The sequence below is a fragment of the Neoarius graeffei genome, chromosome 15 (genome assembly GCF_027579695.1).
Source record: "Neoarius graeffei isolate fNeoGra1 chromosome 15, fNeoGra1.pri, whole genome shotgun sequence".
In the NCBI taxonomy this organism is placed as follows: Eukaryota; Metazoa; Chordata; class Actinopteri; order Siluriformes; family Ariidae; genus Neoarius; species Neoarius graeffei.
Window position 1 is genome coordinate 40666021 of NC_083583.1, and position 16442 is coordinate 40682462.

General features: G+C 41.2%; 2 protein-coding genes across 4 annotated transcripts in view; one reads left to right on the plus strand and one right to left on the minus strand.

The window, feature by feature from the left end:
* c15h19orf44 (chromosome 15 C19orf44 homolog) overlaps positions 1-13533 on the plus strand; it is a 26979-nt gene extending 13446 nt beyond the window's left edge. For both annotated transcript variants that reach the window (XM_060941314.1, XM_060941315.1), the window contains exons 3-8: positions 2767-3052; positions 4932-5008; positions 5086-5515; positions 10660-10749; positions 10914-11080; positions 11531-13533. In XM_060941314.1, coding sequence (XP_060797297.1) covers positions 2767-3052; positions 4932-5008; positions 5086-5515; positions 10660-10749; positions 10914-11080; positions 11531-11620 — 1140 coding nt within the window. In that variant the 3' untranslated portion in view covers positions 11621-13533. The remainder of the gene's footprint in view (positions 1-2766; positions 3053-4931; positions 5009-5085; positions 5516-10659; positions 10750-10913; positions 11081-11530) is intronic.
* Positions 13237-16442, minus strand: part of cherp (calcium homeostasis endoplasmic reticulum protein) — a 25235-nt gene continuing 22029 nt past the window's right edge. For both annotated transcript variants that reach the window (XM_060941313.1, XM_060941312.1), the window contains exons 14-19: positions 16346-16432; positions 15722-15859; positions 15410-15526; positions 15227-15321; positions 14831-15016; positions 13237-13488 (exon numbers count right to left, since the gene is read on the minus strand). In XM_060941313.1, coding sequence (XP_060797296.1) covers positions 13451-13488; positions 14831-15016; positions 15227-15321; positions 15410-15526; positions 15722-15859; positions 16346-16432 — 661 coding nt within the window. In that variant the 3' untranslated portion in view covers positions 13237-13450. The remainder of the gene's footprint in view (positions 13489-14830; positions 15017-15226; positions 15322-15409; positions 15527-15721; positions 15860-16345; positions 16433-16442) is intronic.

The following is a 16442-nucleotide window of genomic DNA, read 5'->3' on the forward strand; positions in this document are numbered from 1 at the left end:
ATCCCTAAACTTGAGCAACTTGTCTCCTCAGTCCCCAGACGTTTACAGACTGTTGTAAAGAGAAAAGGGGATGTCTCACAGTGGTAAACATGGCCTTGTCCCAACTTTTTTGAGATGTGGTGTTGTCATGAAATTTAAAATCGCCCAATTTTTCTCTTTAAATGATACATTTTCTCAGTTTAAACATTTGATATGTCATCTATGTTCTATTCTGAATAAAATATGGAATTTTGAAACTTCCACATCATTGCATTCCGTTTTTATTTACAATTTGTACTTTGTCCCAACTTTTTTGTAATCGGGGTTGTATATATATCATTCAGAATTTTGGCCATTAAGAGCATTTGTGAGGTCAGGCAGTGATGTTGGGGCGAGGAGGCCTGGGGTGCAGTTAGTGTTCCAATTCATCCAAAAGGTGTTCAGTGGGATTCAGGTCTATGCAGGCCACTCGAGGTCTTTAACTCCAATCTTGGCAAACCATGGACCTTGCTTTGTGCACAGGGGCATTGGCATGCCAGAACATGTTTTGGCCCCTTAGTTCCAATGAAACAAAATCTTAATGTTGCAGCATATAAAAACAATTGAGAAAATTGTGTGCTTCCAATTTGTGGCAACAATTTGGGGAAGAACTACATATAGATGTGATGGTCAGGTGTCCCTAAAGTTTTGGCCCTATAGTGTATTTCCATCCTTCAGCTGTCCAGTTTCAGGGAGTCTGTGCCCAGTGTATGATTTTATGACTGGATACAAGTCAGACAGAAATGGTTTTCAAAACGGCAAAAAAAAAAAGTTAAATATAGGATTTCATTTCATTGCTTTATACTATACATTGAGATGCTTTACATATTGGTATAATTTTTAATTAAAGAATAATTAAAAAAAAATTAAAAAAAACTGATTAGAAATTGAACTCCTTAAAAGGTTATTTAGTATAAAAGAGAATGTAAGTATACTGTTACCACTCCTATGTTTTTCTCTGAGTATTGTAAAGAGCTTATTGTTATTTACAGTGTCTTACAAATGTATTTATCCCCCTTGGTGTTTGTCCTGTTTTGTTGCATTACAACATGGAATTAAAATGGATTTTTGGCGGGTTAGCACCATTTGATTTACACAACATTCCTACCATTTTAAAGGTGCAAGTTGTTGTTTTATTGTGACCCAAACAATAATTAAGATGAAAAAAACAGATTTCTGGAGTGTGCATAGGTATTCACCCCATTTCGTATGAAACCTCTAAATAAGAGCTCGTCCAACCAATTCACTTCATAAGTTATGTAATTAGTTGAAGATTCACCTGTGTGCAATCAAAGTGTCACATGATCTGTCACATGATGTCTGTATAAATCAACCTGTTCTGGAAGGACCCTGACTTTGCAACACTACTAAGCAAGCAACATGAAAACCAAGGAGCCTCCAAACAGGTCAGAGACAAAGTTGTGGAGAAGTATAGATCAGGCTTGGGTTATAAAAAATATCCCAAACTTTGAATATCTCAGGGAGCACCATTAAATCCATTATAGCAAAATGGAACGAACATGGCACCACTACAAACCTAACAAGAGAAGGCCGCCCACCAAAACTCACAGACCGGGCAAGGAGGGCATTAATCAGCAACAAAGACACCAAATATAACACTGAAGGAGCTGCAAAGATCCACAGCAGAGATGGGAGTATCTGTCCATAGGATCACTTTAAGCTGTATGTTCCACAGAATGGGGCTTGCTCTGGGTATGTGTGTGTGCTCATTGCTCATGTGTGTGTTCACTGCTTCAGATGGGTTAAATGCAGAGAGGAAATTTCACAAGCGTGTGATGAATAAAGTTGTGCTTTCTTTCTTTGATGGAAGATTGGCCAGAAAAAAGGAATTGTTTAAGAAAACACGTTTGGAGTTTGCCCAAGAGCATGTGGCAGACTCCCCAAACACATGGAAGATTCTCTGGTTAGATGAGACAAAAATTGATCTTTTTGGCCATCATGGGAAATGCCATGTGTGGCGCAAACCCATCACCCTGAAAACACCATCCCTGCAGTGAAGCATGGTGGTGGCAGCATCATGCTGTGGGGATGTTTTTCATCTGCAGGAACAGGAAAGCTGGTCAGGACTGAAGGAAAGATGGATGGCACTAAATACAGGGCAATTCTGGAGGAAAACCTGTTTGAGTCAGCCAGAGGTTTGAGACTGGGACGAAGGTTCACATTCCAGCAGGACAATGACCCTAAACATACTGCTAAAGCTACACTGGAGTGGTTTAAAGGGAAAGATTTAAATGTCTTGGAATGGCCAAGTCAAAGCCCAGACCTCAATCCAACTGAGAATTTGTGGTATAACTTGAAGGTTGCTGTACACCAACGCAACCCATCTAACTTGAAGGAATTGGAGCAATTATGCCTTGAGGAATGGGCAAAAATCCCAGTGGCTAGATGTGCTAAGCTAATAGAGACATACCTCAAGAGACTTGCAGCTGTAATTGCAGCAAAAGGTGACGTTACAAAGTATAGAATTTAGGGGGTGAATACCTATGTACACTCCAGATTTCTGGTTTTTCATCTTAATTATTGTTTGTGTCACAATAAATCAACAATTTTCACCTTTTAAAATGGTAGGCATGTTGTGTAAATCAAATGGTGCTAACCCCCCCCAAAATCCAGTTTAATACCAGCTTCTAATGCAACAAAACAGGACAAACACAAAGGGGGATGAATATTTTTGCAAGACACTGTATATGCTTGCTATTTTTATGTTTATTTTTTCCATATACACAGACGTGCAGAAAAAGAAGTAAAGAGGTTGTTGCATCTACTCCAGAGCATAAAGAAAAGCAGCCAGTTCAGTCAGCATTCACAGCACAGCATCGTAAGAGCCCCTCTACATCACCACCGCCATCTCACAAAGTCTCCTCACCCAGCAGCCCTTTCTCCCAGAGAGCTGGCCTCATCTCCTCTCTGTCCTCAGCAACAGATCACAATGAGATCACGTCCCTTGAGGAGCTTTTCCCCGTTGCTTCTAATCATGACGACACACAGAGTGAGACAAGTGTGCTATCTGATGGTAAGAAGCAAAATATACACTCTCAGCATTAGCAAGTAGCTACAGATGTGTGACACATTATGCTCACAAATTTCACGTTCAACAAACCATTCAGTGAGTCTTTGCGCCCTGTGGATGGGGATTATTGCCATGAAGTTGGTCTCCCATATATTATGGCCTAAAGATTAGAGAAGCAGCTTTGGGACTAAAAGGTTGCTGGTTTGAGTCCCTGGACCAGCAAGAATGGCTGAAATGCCCTTGAGCAAGAAATCTAACCCTCAGCTGCTCCCTGCTGTGGGTATGTCAGGGTCCTGTTGTACGTTGCTCTGGATAAGTGTCTGTTAAATGACTGTAATGTAATATGCTGAGAGTTTGTGCACACAAAATAAAAATCTGTGCTCAAACAGTTTTCAAGAAATTAAATGTTTTAATGACCCAGCACCCCATTAATGCCCAGATGACTCCAAACATGTCTGAATCCTTTGAGCATAGCTTGTGCATGCAAAATAAACATACGTGCTTTGTTTGTTCTTAAGTTAACATTTATTTTAATGGAAACGCGATGTCACTCAGCACTCCATTAATGTTTATCATTAAACCATTATTTTTTCATCATTTTAAAACATATAATGTTTTAATTTCTCTAAAACTGTTTGAGTACAAATTTTTATTTTGCCTGCACAAACATTGGATAAATGAATGGAAATACTTTTTATCCATGTTCACATCATAATAAGGCGGCACGGTGGTGTGGTGGTTAGCGCTGTCGCCTCACAGCAAGAAGGTCCGGGTTTGAGCCCCGTGGCCAGCGAGGGCCTTTCTGTGTGGAGTTTGCATGTTCTCCCCGTGTCCATGTGGGTTTCCTCCGGGTGCTCCGGTTTCCCCCACAGTCCAAAGACATGCAGGTTAGGTTAACTGGTGACTCTAAATTGAGCGTAGGTGTGAATGTGAGTGTGAATGGTTGTCTGTGTCTATGTGTCAGCCCTGTGATGACCTGGCGACTTGTCCAGGGTGTACCCCGCCTTTCGCCCGTAGTCAGCTGGGATAGGCTCCAGCTTGCCTGCGACCCTGTAGAAGGATAAAGCGGCTAGAGATAATGAGATGAGACATCATAATAAATGAAGTCATCCTGGAAGAGACCACACTCATTAGGATAGAAATGTTTCATCATAGGTGTTCAGCCATAAGAACTGAGGGGATAAATAGAGCCAAAATATGCCAGGAAAATAAATGAAACCCCCCCCCCCCCCCCCCCCCCCCCACACACACACACACACACACACACACATACACACACAAAAAAAAAATCCAATAGAATAACCTTTAATTAGTCACCCATCCATAGGTTAATCAGAATAATATTCATCAAAAATTCAATATTGATTTAGGTTAATCCGAATAAATTTCTCACATTAAATATGTTTGTTCTTCCATCTAATGGATCATTCATCACCTGATTACTTTCACAGAACCTTTGTGTGTCTTCTGCATGTGTGTATTTCCATCATGATGCACAAATTTAAAAATATTTAGAAATGCCTGCAGTTTGGATTATAGTCCAGTTGGGCTTGTTCATTCATCTTTGCTTCAATTTACATGACCTATTTCTTTATATTTTCTATTATGTTTGGGGAAATAGAACCACCTAAGGTCCTTCGAAAATATGGTTGGGGACAAACGAATATCCATAGGCTTGGTCAGAATTCCTTCCTGAGCAGACAGTAGACATGACACATTAAAAAATCAGTTCCACCGACAATATTAAATCAGGCTTCAAAATCTTACACCAGTTGTTCTCAGCGTATGTTCAGTTTTACTGAGATGGACATAATTTATGGCTTGCTAAAAAAAACCAAACAGGCAGTTATTTTTCATTGTTCATTTTTCCACATCTTTGCAGATTTCAAGTTAAATGTTATGACGCTGGACGATTTGGCTCCTGCTACCCTCAGTGTAGCTGGATTATCAAAAGAAAAGGTAGACCCAAGATCACAATTTATATTATTATTTATTCTGATATAACAGTGTAACATATTGTGTTTGGTCATTTACAGTTTGACACGAGTGTCCGTGAGCTCAGTGTCCCCTCAGCTGGAGAGATCCTGCACAAGTCTGAGGATGAACCAGCATCATACGAGAGTGACTTTGAGAGCGAGGTTCAGACCGAGACAGCTCTCAGTGTGGATGACAGCTCTGAGCATCTCTCCAGTGGAAATGAACATTCCTTTGTAGCTTCTGACCCTCAGTCTCTGTCTGCTAAATCAAACAGCGATGATGATTACATGCACTCAGAAGAACCATCCAAATCTGCAAGCATCTGTGACAGTATATCGGTGTCAGGTTTAAGCCATGGCAAAGGCTCTGACACCCCATTCTACTCCAGCGATGCTACACATACTCACACCAGTCCACGTGTGAGACAGCTCAAGAAGGATGTCACAGTGCAGACACGAGCAGAGAGACTCCCTTGTATGTGGTCTTCTGGTAGGTCTTTTGCTGTTACTGTTAATTGAGTATTCTACAGAAATGGGTACAATTTTCTGATATTTTAGTTGTTAATTTTTAGTCAAAAAATATACAACTAAAATATATGCACGCGCGCGTGTGTATGGGTACTGAAATGGGAACATGAACTTATTCACCTAAAACCATTTCTTTTTTTACCATCAGGTCACAAAACATGTAATCTTTAATGAATGATATGTTAAAAGATAACTTTAATTTTCTGAGATGTAATAAAAACATATTTATATGCCAAAGTCAAGCCTATGAGTTCCAAAATGATGTCTGTTACATTACTTCTGTTACGATTGTCCATCTCGCGTCTGTTACAAATTAATTACAATCTAGCTATATACCATATTAATCTTATTGAAAGAATGTGTATGTTTATTCTACTACACATGTTTATTAATTATATTTGCTAAAACATCACCTTCCTATGTTTCAAAAAGTAATTCTACATTGTTAAAATTGAGAATATATATGTCCACAACACTTCTGTTACGTTCTGACTTTGGCATATAAATATGTTTTTGTTACATCTCAGAAAATTAAAGTTATCTTTTAACACATCATTCATTAAAGATTACATGTTTTGTGACCTGATGGTAAAAAAAAAAAAGAAATGGTTTTAGGTGAATTTTTAAAAATAAGTTCATGTCCCCATTTCAGTACCCATAAGCGTGGAATCACTCATATATATATATATGACACACACACACACACACACACACACACACACACACACACACACACATTTATAACATCAGCTTTTTTTAAAGTCCTGAAGCTAATAGGGTAATGACAATAATAAGGCTAATGAATTTGAATAAGTGAAGCTTATAGACTAGAAGCTTATTCAGGATTTAGCATCTTCCAGAGTTTACCAATGATGGAACAGTCCCTGTAAATGTATTCATGGATTTAAGGCAGAAATTATCAAATTTAAAAGTGCAGTTTCTAAATCCCAAGAAAGCTTCTAGACCTACTAAATAATGTGGCACTTGCAGCTGCGATGTGGGGAGAACACAGACACACAACCCATATCTCAGTACAAACAGTGTGGATTTGAATAAACATAAGGGAGTGGGTTAGGTGCATTACAAGGTCCACCTCTGAGTGGGCAACAACCAGCAGGTCCAACTCTTGGCCTTGCCGTTCCGTCTGTTGATGTAGGAGGCCCTGGCGGACCAGGAAGGTAAGAACAGGGAAGGGGTTGTCCTGGCTGCTGGTCTTTCCCCTCCACTAAGCATACTTGCCCCCAGCAACTTTTTGAGCCACTCGTCCTGTTTCTGCTCCTGCCCGAAGTTCCCTTTGTGTGCCACCTGCCTAAACATCCACGAGAGTAGGTGAGGGTTGGTGTGCGACTCGCCTTCAGCAGCATCTGACTCCGCATCCTCATTCTCCCCAGCAAGGCACACATCTCGGAGCGCTGGGGTGTGGTCCGTTGGCCTCCAGGGCAGTCTTTGTCGTCTCATCCTTCTGGTAGCGGGCAGCTCCTTTGAGAATCCAGGCCAATCTCATCCTAGAAGGAGAGGGACACCGGGAGGTCAGGAACCACACCAACAGTCAATTTCCACTCACCTTGCTCATCTCCAATTTTGACGTGGATGGTGGCCACCTCTTGTGTGTCCCTGTGCACACAGGTAACCTTGACAGTACCGCAGTGTCCCGCAGCCACAAGCAAAATTGAGGGCCAGACCAGTGTGATGGTACTGCCTGAGTCCAGGAGGGCTTCTACTGGCCAATCCTCTACCCGCACAGCGACACTTGGTAGATGAAGGCTGGCTGGTGAGTGGATGATGCAAGTAGTGAGCCATGGTTTTTGGAGTGGGCATGGGCTTGTCAATGCGCAAAGGGGGATGAGCAGTGCGTGGAGGGCACCTTCGGGGCCCTGGTGGTGGAGAGAGGCCTCCCGGCCTTAGCCTAATAATCTCCGGTTTACTAATATCCAGGGTCACTAGAGCACACTTGAGGGCTCCCATCAGCTCAGTTGGGGGCCTTGGGTGCCCTCATCCTGATGGCCATGCACTCTCCTCTGGGCACTGCCCCAGAAACCGGTCCATGGTGACTCAGTCTATGCTGTGCATCGTTGAGTGCTGCTTGGGCTGTAGCCAGCACTTGGTGGGCCTTAGCAGCATGTCCATCTGGCTGCGGGGGTTAATGAAGATCCAGTACACTCAGCAGTGAAACTCTTGTTGTGGCCTGGCAGATGGAGAACCCACAGCACCCCAGGATCTGCTCTTTCAGGAGCAGGTAAACTGTCAAATCCGGCAGGCGGCTGAAGTAGGCCAGTTGGGCTTCTCCGGTGAGGAGGGAAGCCAGAGCCTGGGCCCATTCCTCTTCAGGCCAACCCTCTCTATATGCCGTCTGCTCAAATGTGTACAGGTATCCTTCCACATTGTCTGAGGGGGTGAGCTTGTGGAGCAGGCGGAGGACATCTTGGTGGTGGTCCAGTAAGCAGCCTGGAAGAGGTGAGGCTCTGGCTCGTTGCTGCAGCAGCTTCTGGGTGACAACTTGCAAGAACTCGCAAAGGGCCTCTGTCAACTGTTGCTGTTGGAGACTCGTCTCCAGGAGATGCTGCAGAAGAGGTTCTATGTGGGGGGGGGGGGGGCATCGTGCTCATGCCAAAATTCTCCACCAGTGGCTGCAATGTGAGGAGAACAGTCACACAACCCAAATCTCAGTGCAAATGTTATGTGGATTTTAATGAAACGCAAAGGAGGGGGACTGTAGGGATAGTGAGTGGACTGTAGGGATAGTGAGTGGAGAGAGCCCAAATTGGCCTAAAATGAGGTTGCAGCCAGGGGCTGGTGGCGTCAGAGCCTTTTGGTGATCCAGAAGCTTTGCGTTTGGTGTCAATTACTGATGTACAGTGCAAGGTGCTTAAGCTCATCGTCATCCTCAGCGTGTGTGAGGTTGCTTAGGCAAAGAGGTAGAGCGCGTGTGAACATTCATGCACATGGAAGCACTGACTAACCTGTGTGTGTTGCGGTGCCTTTTTATATCCGTTCTATCCATTTATAGTTATATTGAATATTGTAGAATATCCATGAGACAAATTACTTCCTGTTATTACTTAGGTTGCAGCAGCTATAAACAGTTGCTTTGCAAAAGTATTCATCCCCCTTAGTGTTTGTCCTGTTTTGTCACATTACAAGTTGGTATTAAAATGGATTTTGGGGGGGGTTAGCACCATTTGATTTACCCAACATGCCTACCACTTTAAAGGTGCACATTTTTTTTGTTTTTTTATTGTGATGCAAACATTTAAGATGAAAAAACAGAACTCTGGAGTGTGCATAGGTACTCACCCCCCTCAGTCAATACTTTGTAGAGCCACCTTTTGCTACAATTACAGCTGCAAGTCTCTTGGGGTATGTCTCTATTAGCTTAGCACATCTAGCCACTTGGATTTTTGCCCATTCCTCAAGGCAAAACTGCTCCAACTCCAAGTTAGATGGGTTGCATTGGTGTACAGCAGTCTTCAAGTTATGCCACAGATTCTTAATTGGATTGAGGTATGGGCTTTGACTAGGTAATTCCAAGACATTTAAATGTTTCCCTTTAAACAACTCCAGTGTAGCTTTAGCAGTATGACCCGAAACATTGTCCTGCTAGACCATGAACCTTCATCCCAGTCTGAAACCTCTGGCTGGCTCAAACAGGTTTTCCTCCAGAATTGCCCTGTATTTGGTGCCATCCATCTTTCCTTCAGTCCTGACCAGCTTTCCTGTTCCTGCAGATAAACATCCCCACAGTATGATGCTGCCACCACCATGCTTCATTGTAGGGATGGTGTTCTCAGGTTGTTGGGTTTGCGCCACACGTGGCATTTCCCATGATGGCCAAAAAGTTAAATTTTTGCCTCATTTGACCAGAGAATCTTCTTCCATGTGTTTGAGGAGTCTGCCACATGCTGCTGGGGCAAACCCCAAACATGTTTTTTTCAGCAATGGCTTTTTTCTGGCCACTCTTCCATAAAGCCCCGCTTTGTGGAGTGTACAGCTTAAAGTAGTCCTATGGACACACACTCCCAGCTCCGCTGTGGATCTTTGCAGCTCCTTCAGTGTTATCATTGGTGTCTTTGTTGCATCTCTGATTTAATGCCCTCCTTGCCCAGTCTGAGTTTTGGTGGGCGGCCTTCTCTTTGTCAGGTTTGTAGTGGTGCCGTATTCTTACCATTTTTCTGTAATGGATTTAATTTTGCTCCCTGGGATATTCAAAGTTTGAGATTGTGGTTTTTTGTTTTTTTTTAATAACCCAACTCTGATCTATACTTCACAACTTTGTCTCTGACCTCTTTGGAGGCTCCTTGGTTCTCGTGTTGCAGAGTCAGGGTCCTTCCAGAACAGGTTGATTTTATACAGACATCATGTGACAGATCATGTGACACTTTGCACACAGGTGGCTCTTAATCAACTAATTATGTGACTTTTATGAAGTGAATTGGTTGGACCAGCTCTTATTTAAGGGTTTCGTATGCAAGGGAGTGAATACCTATGCACACTGCAGATTTCTGTTTTTTCATCTTAATTATTGTTTGTGTCCAAAAAAAAACCAAGCAAAAAAAAAACAATGTGCACCTTTACAGTGGTAGGCATGTTGTGTAAATCAAATGGTGCTAACTCTCCAAAAATCCATTTCAATTCCAGCTTGTAGTGCGACTAAACAGGACAAACACCAAGGGGGATGAATACTTTTGCAAGGTACTGTACCTGCCTCTTGAAGTCAATAAGACAAAACGCAGCTTGTCATGTTACCAACAAACCAGAAACTACAATCTCCTCCTCTGTCCTGAAGACCTTTCCATGACAGAATACTTACTGACCCTTACACCTGGAGATTCCTTCCATAAAATATCCTCATATTTATATATTTTTCTTTCTGGGAGAAAGTGTTTTTAAAACCGGTTTATTTTTAGGCTTAAATTGTGTGGTGTGTTCACTACAGTTCCTGTGAATGAGTTGTTCTGTAAATAAGTGCATTAATATAACTGTTAGAACTGTTATAGATAATTAATCAGTACCTTCTAACCAATCATCATATTTGAGAATTTAAAAATGGTATATACTGTGTATATATAACCAGTGGATATATAAAATGTGTATATGTGTCCTGAGCAGATCAGGCTGTGCTGGGCCCATCAGTAGGAATGTCCTACATGGATCCAACGCCTGTGGTGAGTCACATGATCAGCGCTGAAGCTGTGGAAGGTAGGAGACTTATGACTCATCAAATCCACGCAGTGCGGTTACTCTGATTTTGTTTGAGGTTCATATTAACCAGGCTAGTTTCAGCCAGGAAATGTTCAACGCCACAGTTTATTCACACACAGCTTTGGGCTGAACATCTGTGTGCTCTCTCTCGGGTCCCACAGCATTAACGGCGTACAGTCCTGCTGTGTTTGCTCTGAACGACATGCTGAGGCAGCAGCTCACACTGACCCGGAGCTTCATCCAGTCCAGCAGACATTTACACCGGGCTATGCTGGAGTCCTTGGGGCCTGCTGACTACAGATACACCACACTGGAGGACACAAAGGAGGTAAAGACCTCTTAAGAATGTGACTATTTGTTCTTTTGAGTGATGAGGAGAAATTTGCAAATAGTGAAAAAAAAAAAAAACCTAATAGATCTGTAATGACTAATTCATGCAGATGCAGGGTAGACATTTAATTCTCACTGATTGGTTTCAAAATTTGTCATTACTGTAAATGGGGCTGTTGATGTGATATTGCCATAAATTACTAGGTCTCGATGTGTTGAGTATCATATACTGTATGTTGTCAGTATTTATAACATTGACCAAGTATATCACAGAAAATTCAGGATAAACATTTCCTTTAAGTCCAAATGCCTTACTGTTTTACTGACAAATATTGAGTTATTAAATGTCATCTTACTTCATTTTCACAGTATGTTTCTGCCATGTCACCCAGCCCTAAATCTAATTACATACCAGTGCGTGTTCCTAACTAGAGCTTTCTCTCTGAAGTTTATCCGCTGTAACAGGCCTCCCAGGCTGACCATGGAGGATGCACTGGAGGAAGTGTTGCAGGAGATGAAGGACTATCACTATATTTGAAGTGCACATTTACAGAATTGTAGATGGAACAAGCTGTACAAGGAGCAGCTGTCATTCATGTGCTCAATGCTTCTGTGTAATGCAAAATGCATGTTATTTTTTGAAATCTTTACTTCTGTGAGGTAAGTTGTCTTTGGTGACATCACCTGCTTTAAAAGCAGCAGCTAAAGTACTTCCCCAAGCCCAAAATGTAATCCAGCAACCAGTTCTTTTGTTTTGCACTGGCACCAAGTTGACGGACTTTGAAACTGGGACCTACTTGTTAGCAACATTAGCCTTATAGCTTCAGTGCAAAATCAACTATATTTTTGGTAAGGAGAACTGTGTGGATTTTTTTTTTTTTTTAAAAGGAAAAGTCCACTAAAACATTAAATATGTTTATATTGAAATCTTCGTGACGTGTTTAGTCATTCTGGTGCTAATTTGTTGGTTGATGCAGTATTCCTGCACGAAGCTACATGCCATAAATTTATGGTAATTAAATTATGATAATGCTGTCACATAATGCTCTTCACAAGTTTTCAAGAGAAATCCAACACAGGAGAAGTGGAGACAGCAATCATTGAATCAGAGTTCGAGAATGCAATGCAGTTAGATGCCACAACTACACCCATGCAGGGCCCATGGCCTACAACCAACTTAACTCAGCTATTTAAATGATATACAGGATAACCAATGAAGAAGAAAGAGATTGGACAGACTAAAGCACTGCTGCATTAGTGTGTTTGTTTAGGTAGAGCACATGGGCTAAATCTCATCAGAGGATGGTTCAACTGCATTGTAATGTAGGAAACAAATAGTCAACAGCATGGAAGATTATATATTCATTTAAGGCCACACCAATTCAATTAGTTGGTTCTCGGAATCACCGCTTGAAGAAAATGCAAAATGAAAAAAAAATCGAAATCAAACTCCTGCCAACAGAAAAGGTCACGTGACGTCAAACCAATCAAATCGCCCCGTTCACTTTCGATAAAGACTTGTGGAAGAAACATGCCTGTGGAGGGGAGTCCTGCAAAGCCTGTGTTTGTGATCGTTAGGATATTCAGCGAACAGAAGCGTAAAATCTTTGACAGGTGTGTTGAAATTCTGTTTACTGGTTTGCCTGTATTGTTTGGTCTATTTCCACTGCTAATTTTACCATCAGAGCATTTTTTAAATTTTATTTCGCCCGCTCGCTTCATATTTTTCCTGAAAAAATCCGAGAACCAACTAATTAAATTGGCGTGGCCTAAAATATAAAATATGCAGCTTGTTCAGGGTGGACTTCCTTTAATTCTTGCCTGAACTATTTTAAGTGTTCTACTTCTAGCAGGCAAGTCAATTAGCAATTCCAAGATTTAGAAAAATATCTGTTGTGTAAACATACTATGATGAAGCTCAGAGCCGTCAGATAAACATGGATAGGAAATTGACTATTGTTCATTTGACCCGATGCAAATTAGTGGCTACTGATCATCAAGGGTGAGAGTTCACAAGCATTATATATGGTACTCACTATATACCATTTTATACACCAAACTGTTTATTAGAATGTTTTTTACATGAAACTCCTTTGCTCAGTGTTATTGCAAATGAATCATTTATAGTTGCCATTTACAGAAACTGCATCAAGGTATGATTAAAACATATCTTTATTTCCTTGTACTAGGTATTAAATTTAAGCTAAATTCATTGAACTGCAATGACACTGATGTTCAAACTACAACATGACCTTTTGATTTGTTACAACGAAAACAACCAAAGGCCAGATCGATTTTCCAAACAAAAGGGTAACAAAGGAGAGGGGCTTTCATATACATATATAAAAAAAGAAAGTGTTATGAAGAATCATTCTGTAGCTGAGGCTTCCTGCGTGTCTCGACTCACTGAAAACAAAGGAGACAAAAAGGCAAGGTAAAACTTTTAATAAAAATAAGATATTTCTATTCATTAATTAGTATTCTATGAGTTTTATCTATAATGAATATCATAGAAAACATAACAGCAAGGGACTCCACATTCACCAACATATCACATTAAATATCAAGAGTTAACCTTTTTAAATTTTGATTTAGAAAAAAAAAATGTATAATACTTGACTATATTTGAAGGTCATTAACTTGATCAATAAAATGGAAACATGATCTGCATTAGTGCATAAGATTATGCAATGTCTTAATTTCTCTTAAACTATTACTTTTTCCAAAATATTTTCTGGGTTTCCATTCTTTCTCAGGTCTGGAAATGAGTGTGTGTAAACATCTGTGTAGATTAAAAATTAAAACCAACAATGGTTATTGATGCTGTGTATGTCCATGATGTCGCATGTTGTTTGACCGTGTACATCATGTAGTGCTAACCCCAACTGCATTACTTGTTAGTACCAAAAAAATAAAACTGGACTCCTTGGTACTGGATCAGTGGGAAAATTGTGGTTCTAGAGTCTTTGTGCTTTTCCTTACAGGGTACAATTAAAGTCATCACCCTGTAACTGTGACCCCCATGTAGATGATCTATAAAAGCTTCCTGCTACATCACAATCATCCTCAAGTCACTCTCATCAACCTGAGTGACCCAGGAGTGATGGTGGTCATCCACTTAGTTGTAGAACCACAGTTCCAATATCTTCAGTCAAGAAAATTTGCCAACACTTTCCCTTTGGATCCTAGAAATGACCCTAAAGTGAAGAAGCCTGAAGTAGTACAACTCTGCTGATGTGAAAGCAGAGGAACTGGCTGTGTTCCACAGTGACTGGAATTTACTCAGGTTTATTCTCTGCTGTCAACCAATCTGGTATGCAGAGCATAATGAATTGTTTTAAAAAGACATTTAGGGTTCTTAGATCCAGAATGTAGTGAATTCCACTTCCCTTTTTTAGGAATCAGGAAATATCTTGTAAAAAGCCCAGATAACCTGTTTTCATAATAGTGACTGTATTTCTGCATTCACTATACCCAATTGGCATGAGTGCTTGGTTATGGTGAGGAAGCAGAAGCACAGTTTTCTGGTGGCAAAAGTTCTAGTACTTTGTACAGGAAAAAGATCTAGCACGGACCTGATTTCCACACAAAATTATTTATAGTCCACTGATTGTCCATCACAGGCTATTTTGATGTCTTACATTGTTGGTTCCTTGTTAAGCCCTACTATGTACAGCTGACAAGCCAAAGAGAAAAAGGTCACCTCATTCTTCTTGCGCAACTGTGTGTGTACTGACAGTGATGCTACCTTTCTCTCTTGCTTTCATCCGTGCAACAAAGTTGTAGCTTTTGTTTCTTCTGTAGTTGACATACGGGTCATCCAGGGGAATTCCAACACCTTTGTACTGATCCCACTTGTCACGTATATCGCCTCCCTTAATAGGATCCTGAATGCCTTGCTCTTTTGCTCCAAGCCCTCCAGAGCCACTCCATCCTGCATACAAAAACAGTCTATTGCTGAATTTCTCATAGGCAATAGCAGGTAAATCAACATAGCGTTGCTGTATATGCTCTGGGTCATACAAACATCCAGTTCATGGAAAGCTACAGATGTTAAAACCACAAAGCTACACATTACTGAATAATGCATCACGCAGAGACCTATTTCACACACAGTCATTAGACAAGTTGCTGGAACGCTCACCCATTTTCATGAGCATCTGATGGCCCTTGTTCTCCTCGCCAAGCCTCTGATCAGTAGGTTGAGCTGGAGGTCCAGAGCCCAAGCCAGAGGTGGACCTGTGCGTGTGCACAAACACGATTCTAGCCTCTGCATTGTCTCTTAAATGTGTCTGTGGGTGAGTGGGCGATTGCTGTGGACACTTACGGTGGTGTGGGGCTGCGGGACTTTGCAGCTTGTCGTCGCCGATCAGGTGAACGGGACCTAGAGCGTGATCGGGAGCGAGACCGGCTTCTGGACCTTGACCTGGAGTGGCTCCTACTTCTGAAAGGTGGAAATGCAAAAACGCATTCAATACATTTTGTTATAATGTGCTGCAACATACAACATATGACGTGATGTGTCGTAATGCTAATAAACGTTCTATTTTCATGAATAGCGGTATGTGTTCACACATACCAGTGCAAAGAAACAGCAGCAGTACCAATGTGTGAAATGTAGACATTGCAGTGACATTACCTGGATCGAGATCTGGAATAGGAGCGTGAACGGGATCTGGAAGACCTGGAGCGCGATGATTTGGAGGAGCGAGAGCTGGAAGGCGACGACGATCTGCCTCGACTACGGGAGCGGCTCCTTGAGCGACTGCCACGTGTGCTGAGGAGTCACACACGACTATAGTCTTAGTTAAACTGACAATTTAACAGTAAATAATTCCAATTAAAATGACTGCATTAAAAAAAAACAATTACAACAGAGATCAAATGAAAAAACTATATAACTATAAAGATTAAGACATTTAAAAAACCCACAATTCAAACCAGTGATTTCAATATTAATTTGACAACACCAACACTGGCCTAAAATGTAGAATCAATTTAAGAATTGTTTAGCTTAAAGTATAAAAAGGCAGACGGCACTCTTGTAACAAATTTTGCCAGCTTCTATATTACTGACTTGGTAATAATGATCATCCCTGTTATCAGTACTGGACAAAATGGTTAAGCAGGGATGCAGCTACTCTTAACATCAACTTTTTAAAATTCACAACGATATTTTTTATTACAGTGCACGCAAACAAACCCACTGAAGCACCAATGACAACGCAATACTCGGCAGATTAAAATCTATACAGATGCTCACCTGTTACGTTTGTCTTGTTCCTTTTTCCTCCTTGCTCTCATTTTGGCTCTGAAAAACTCATACAGGCCGTTCTGCTCCCATCCCTCACTAAAAATGA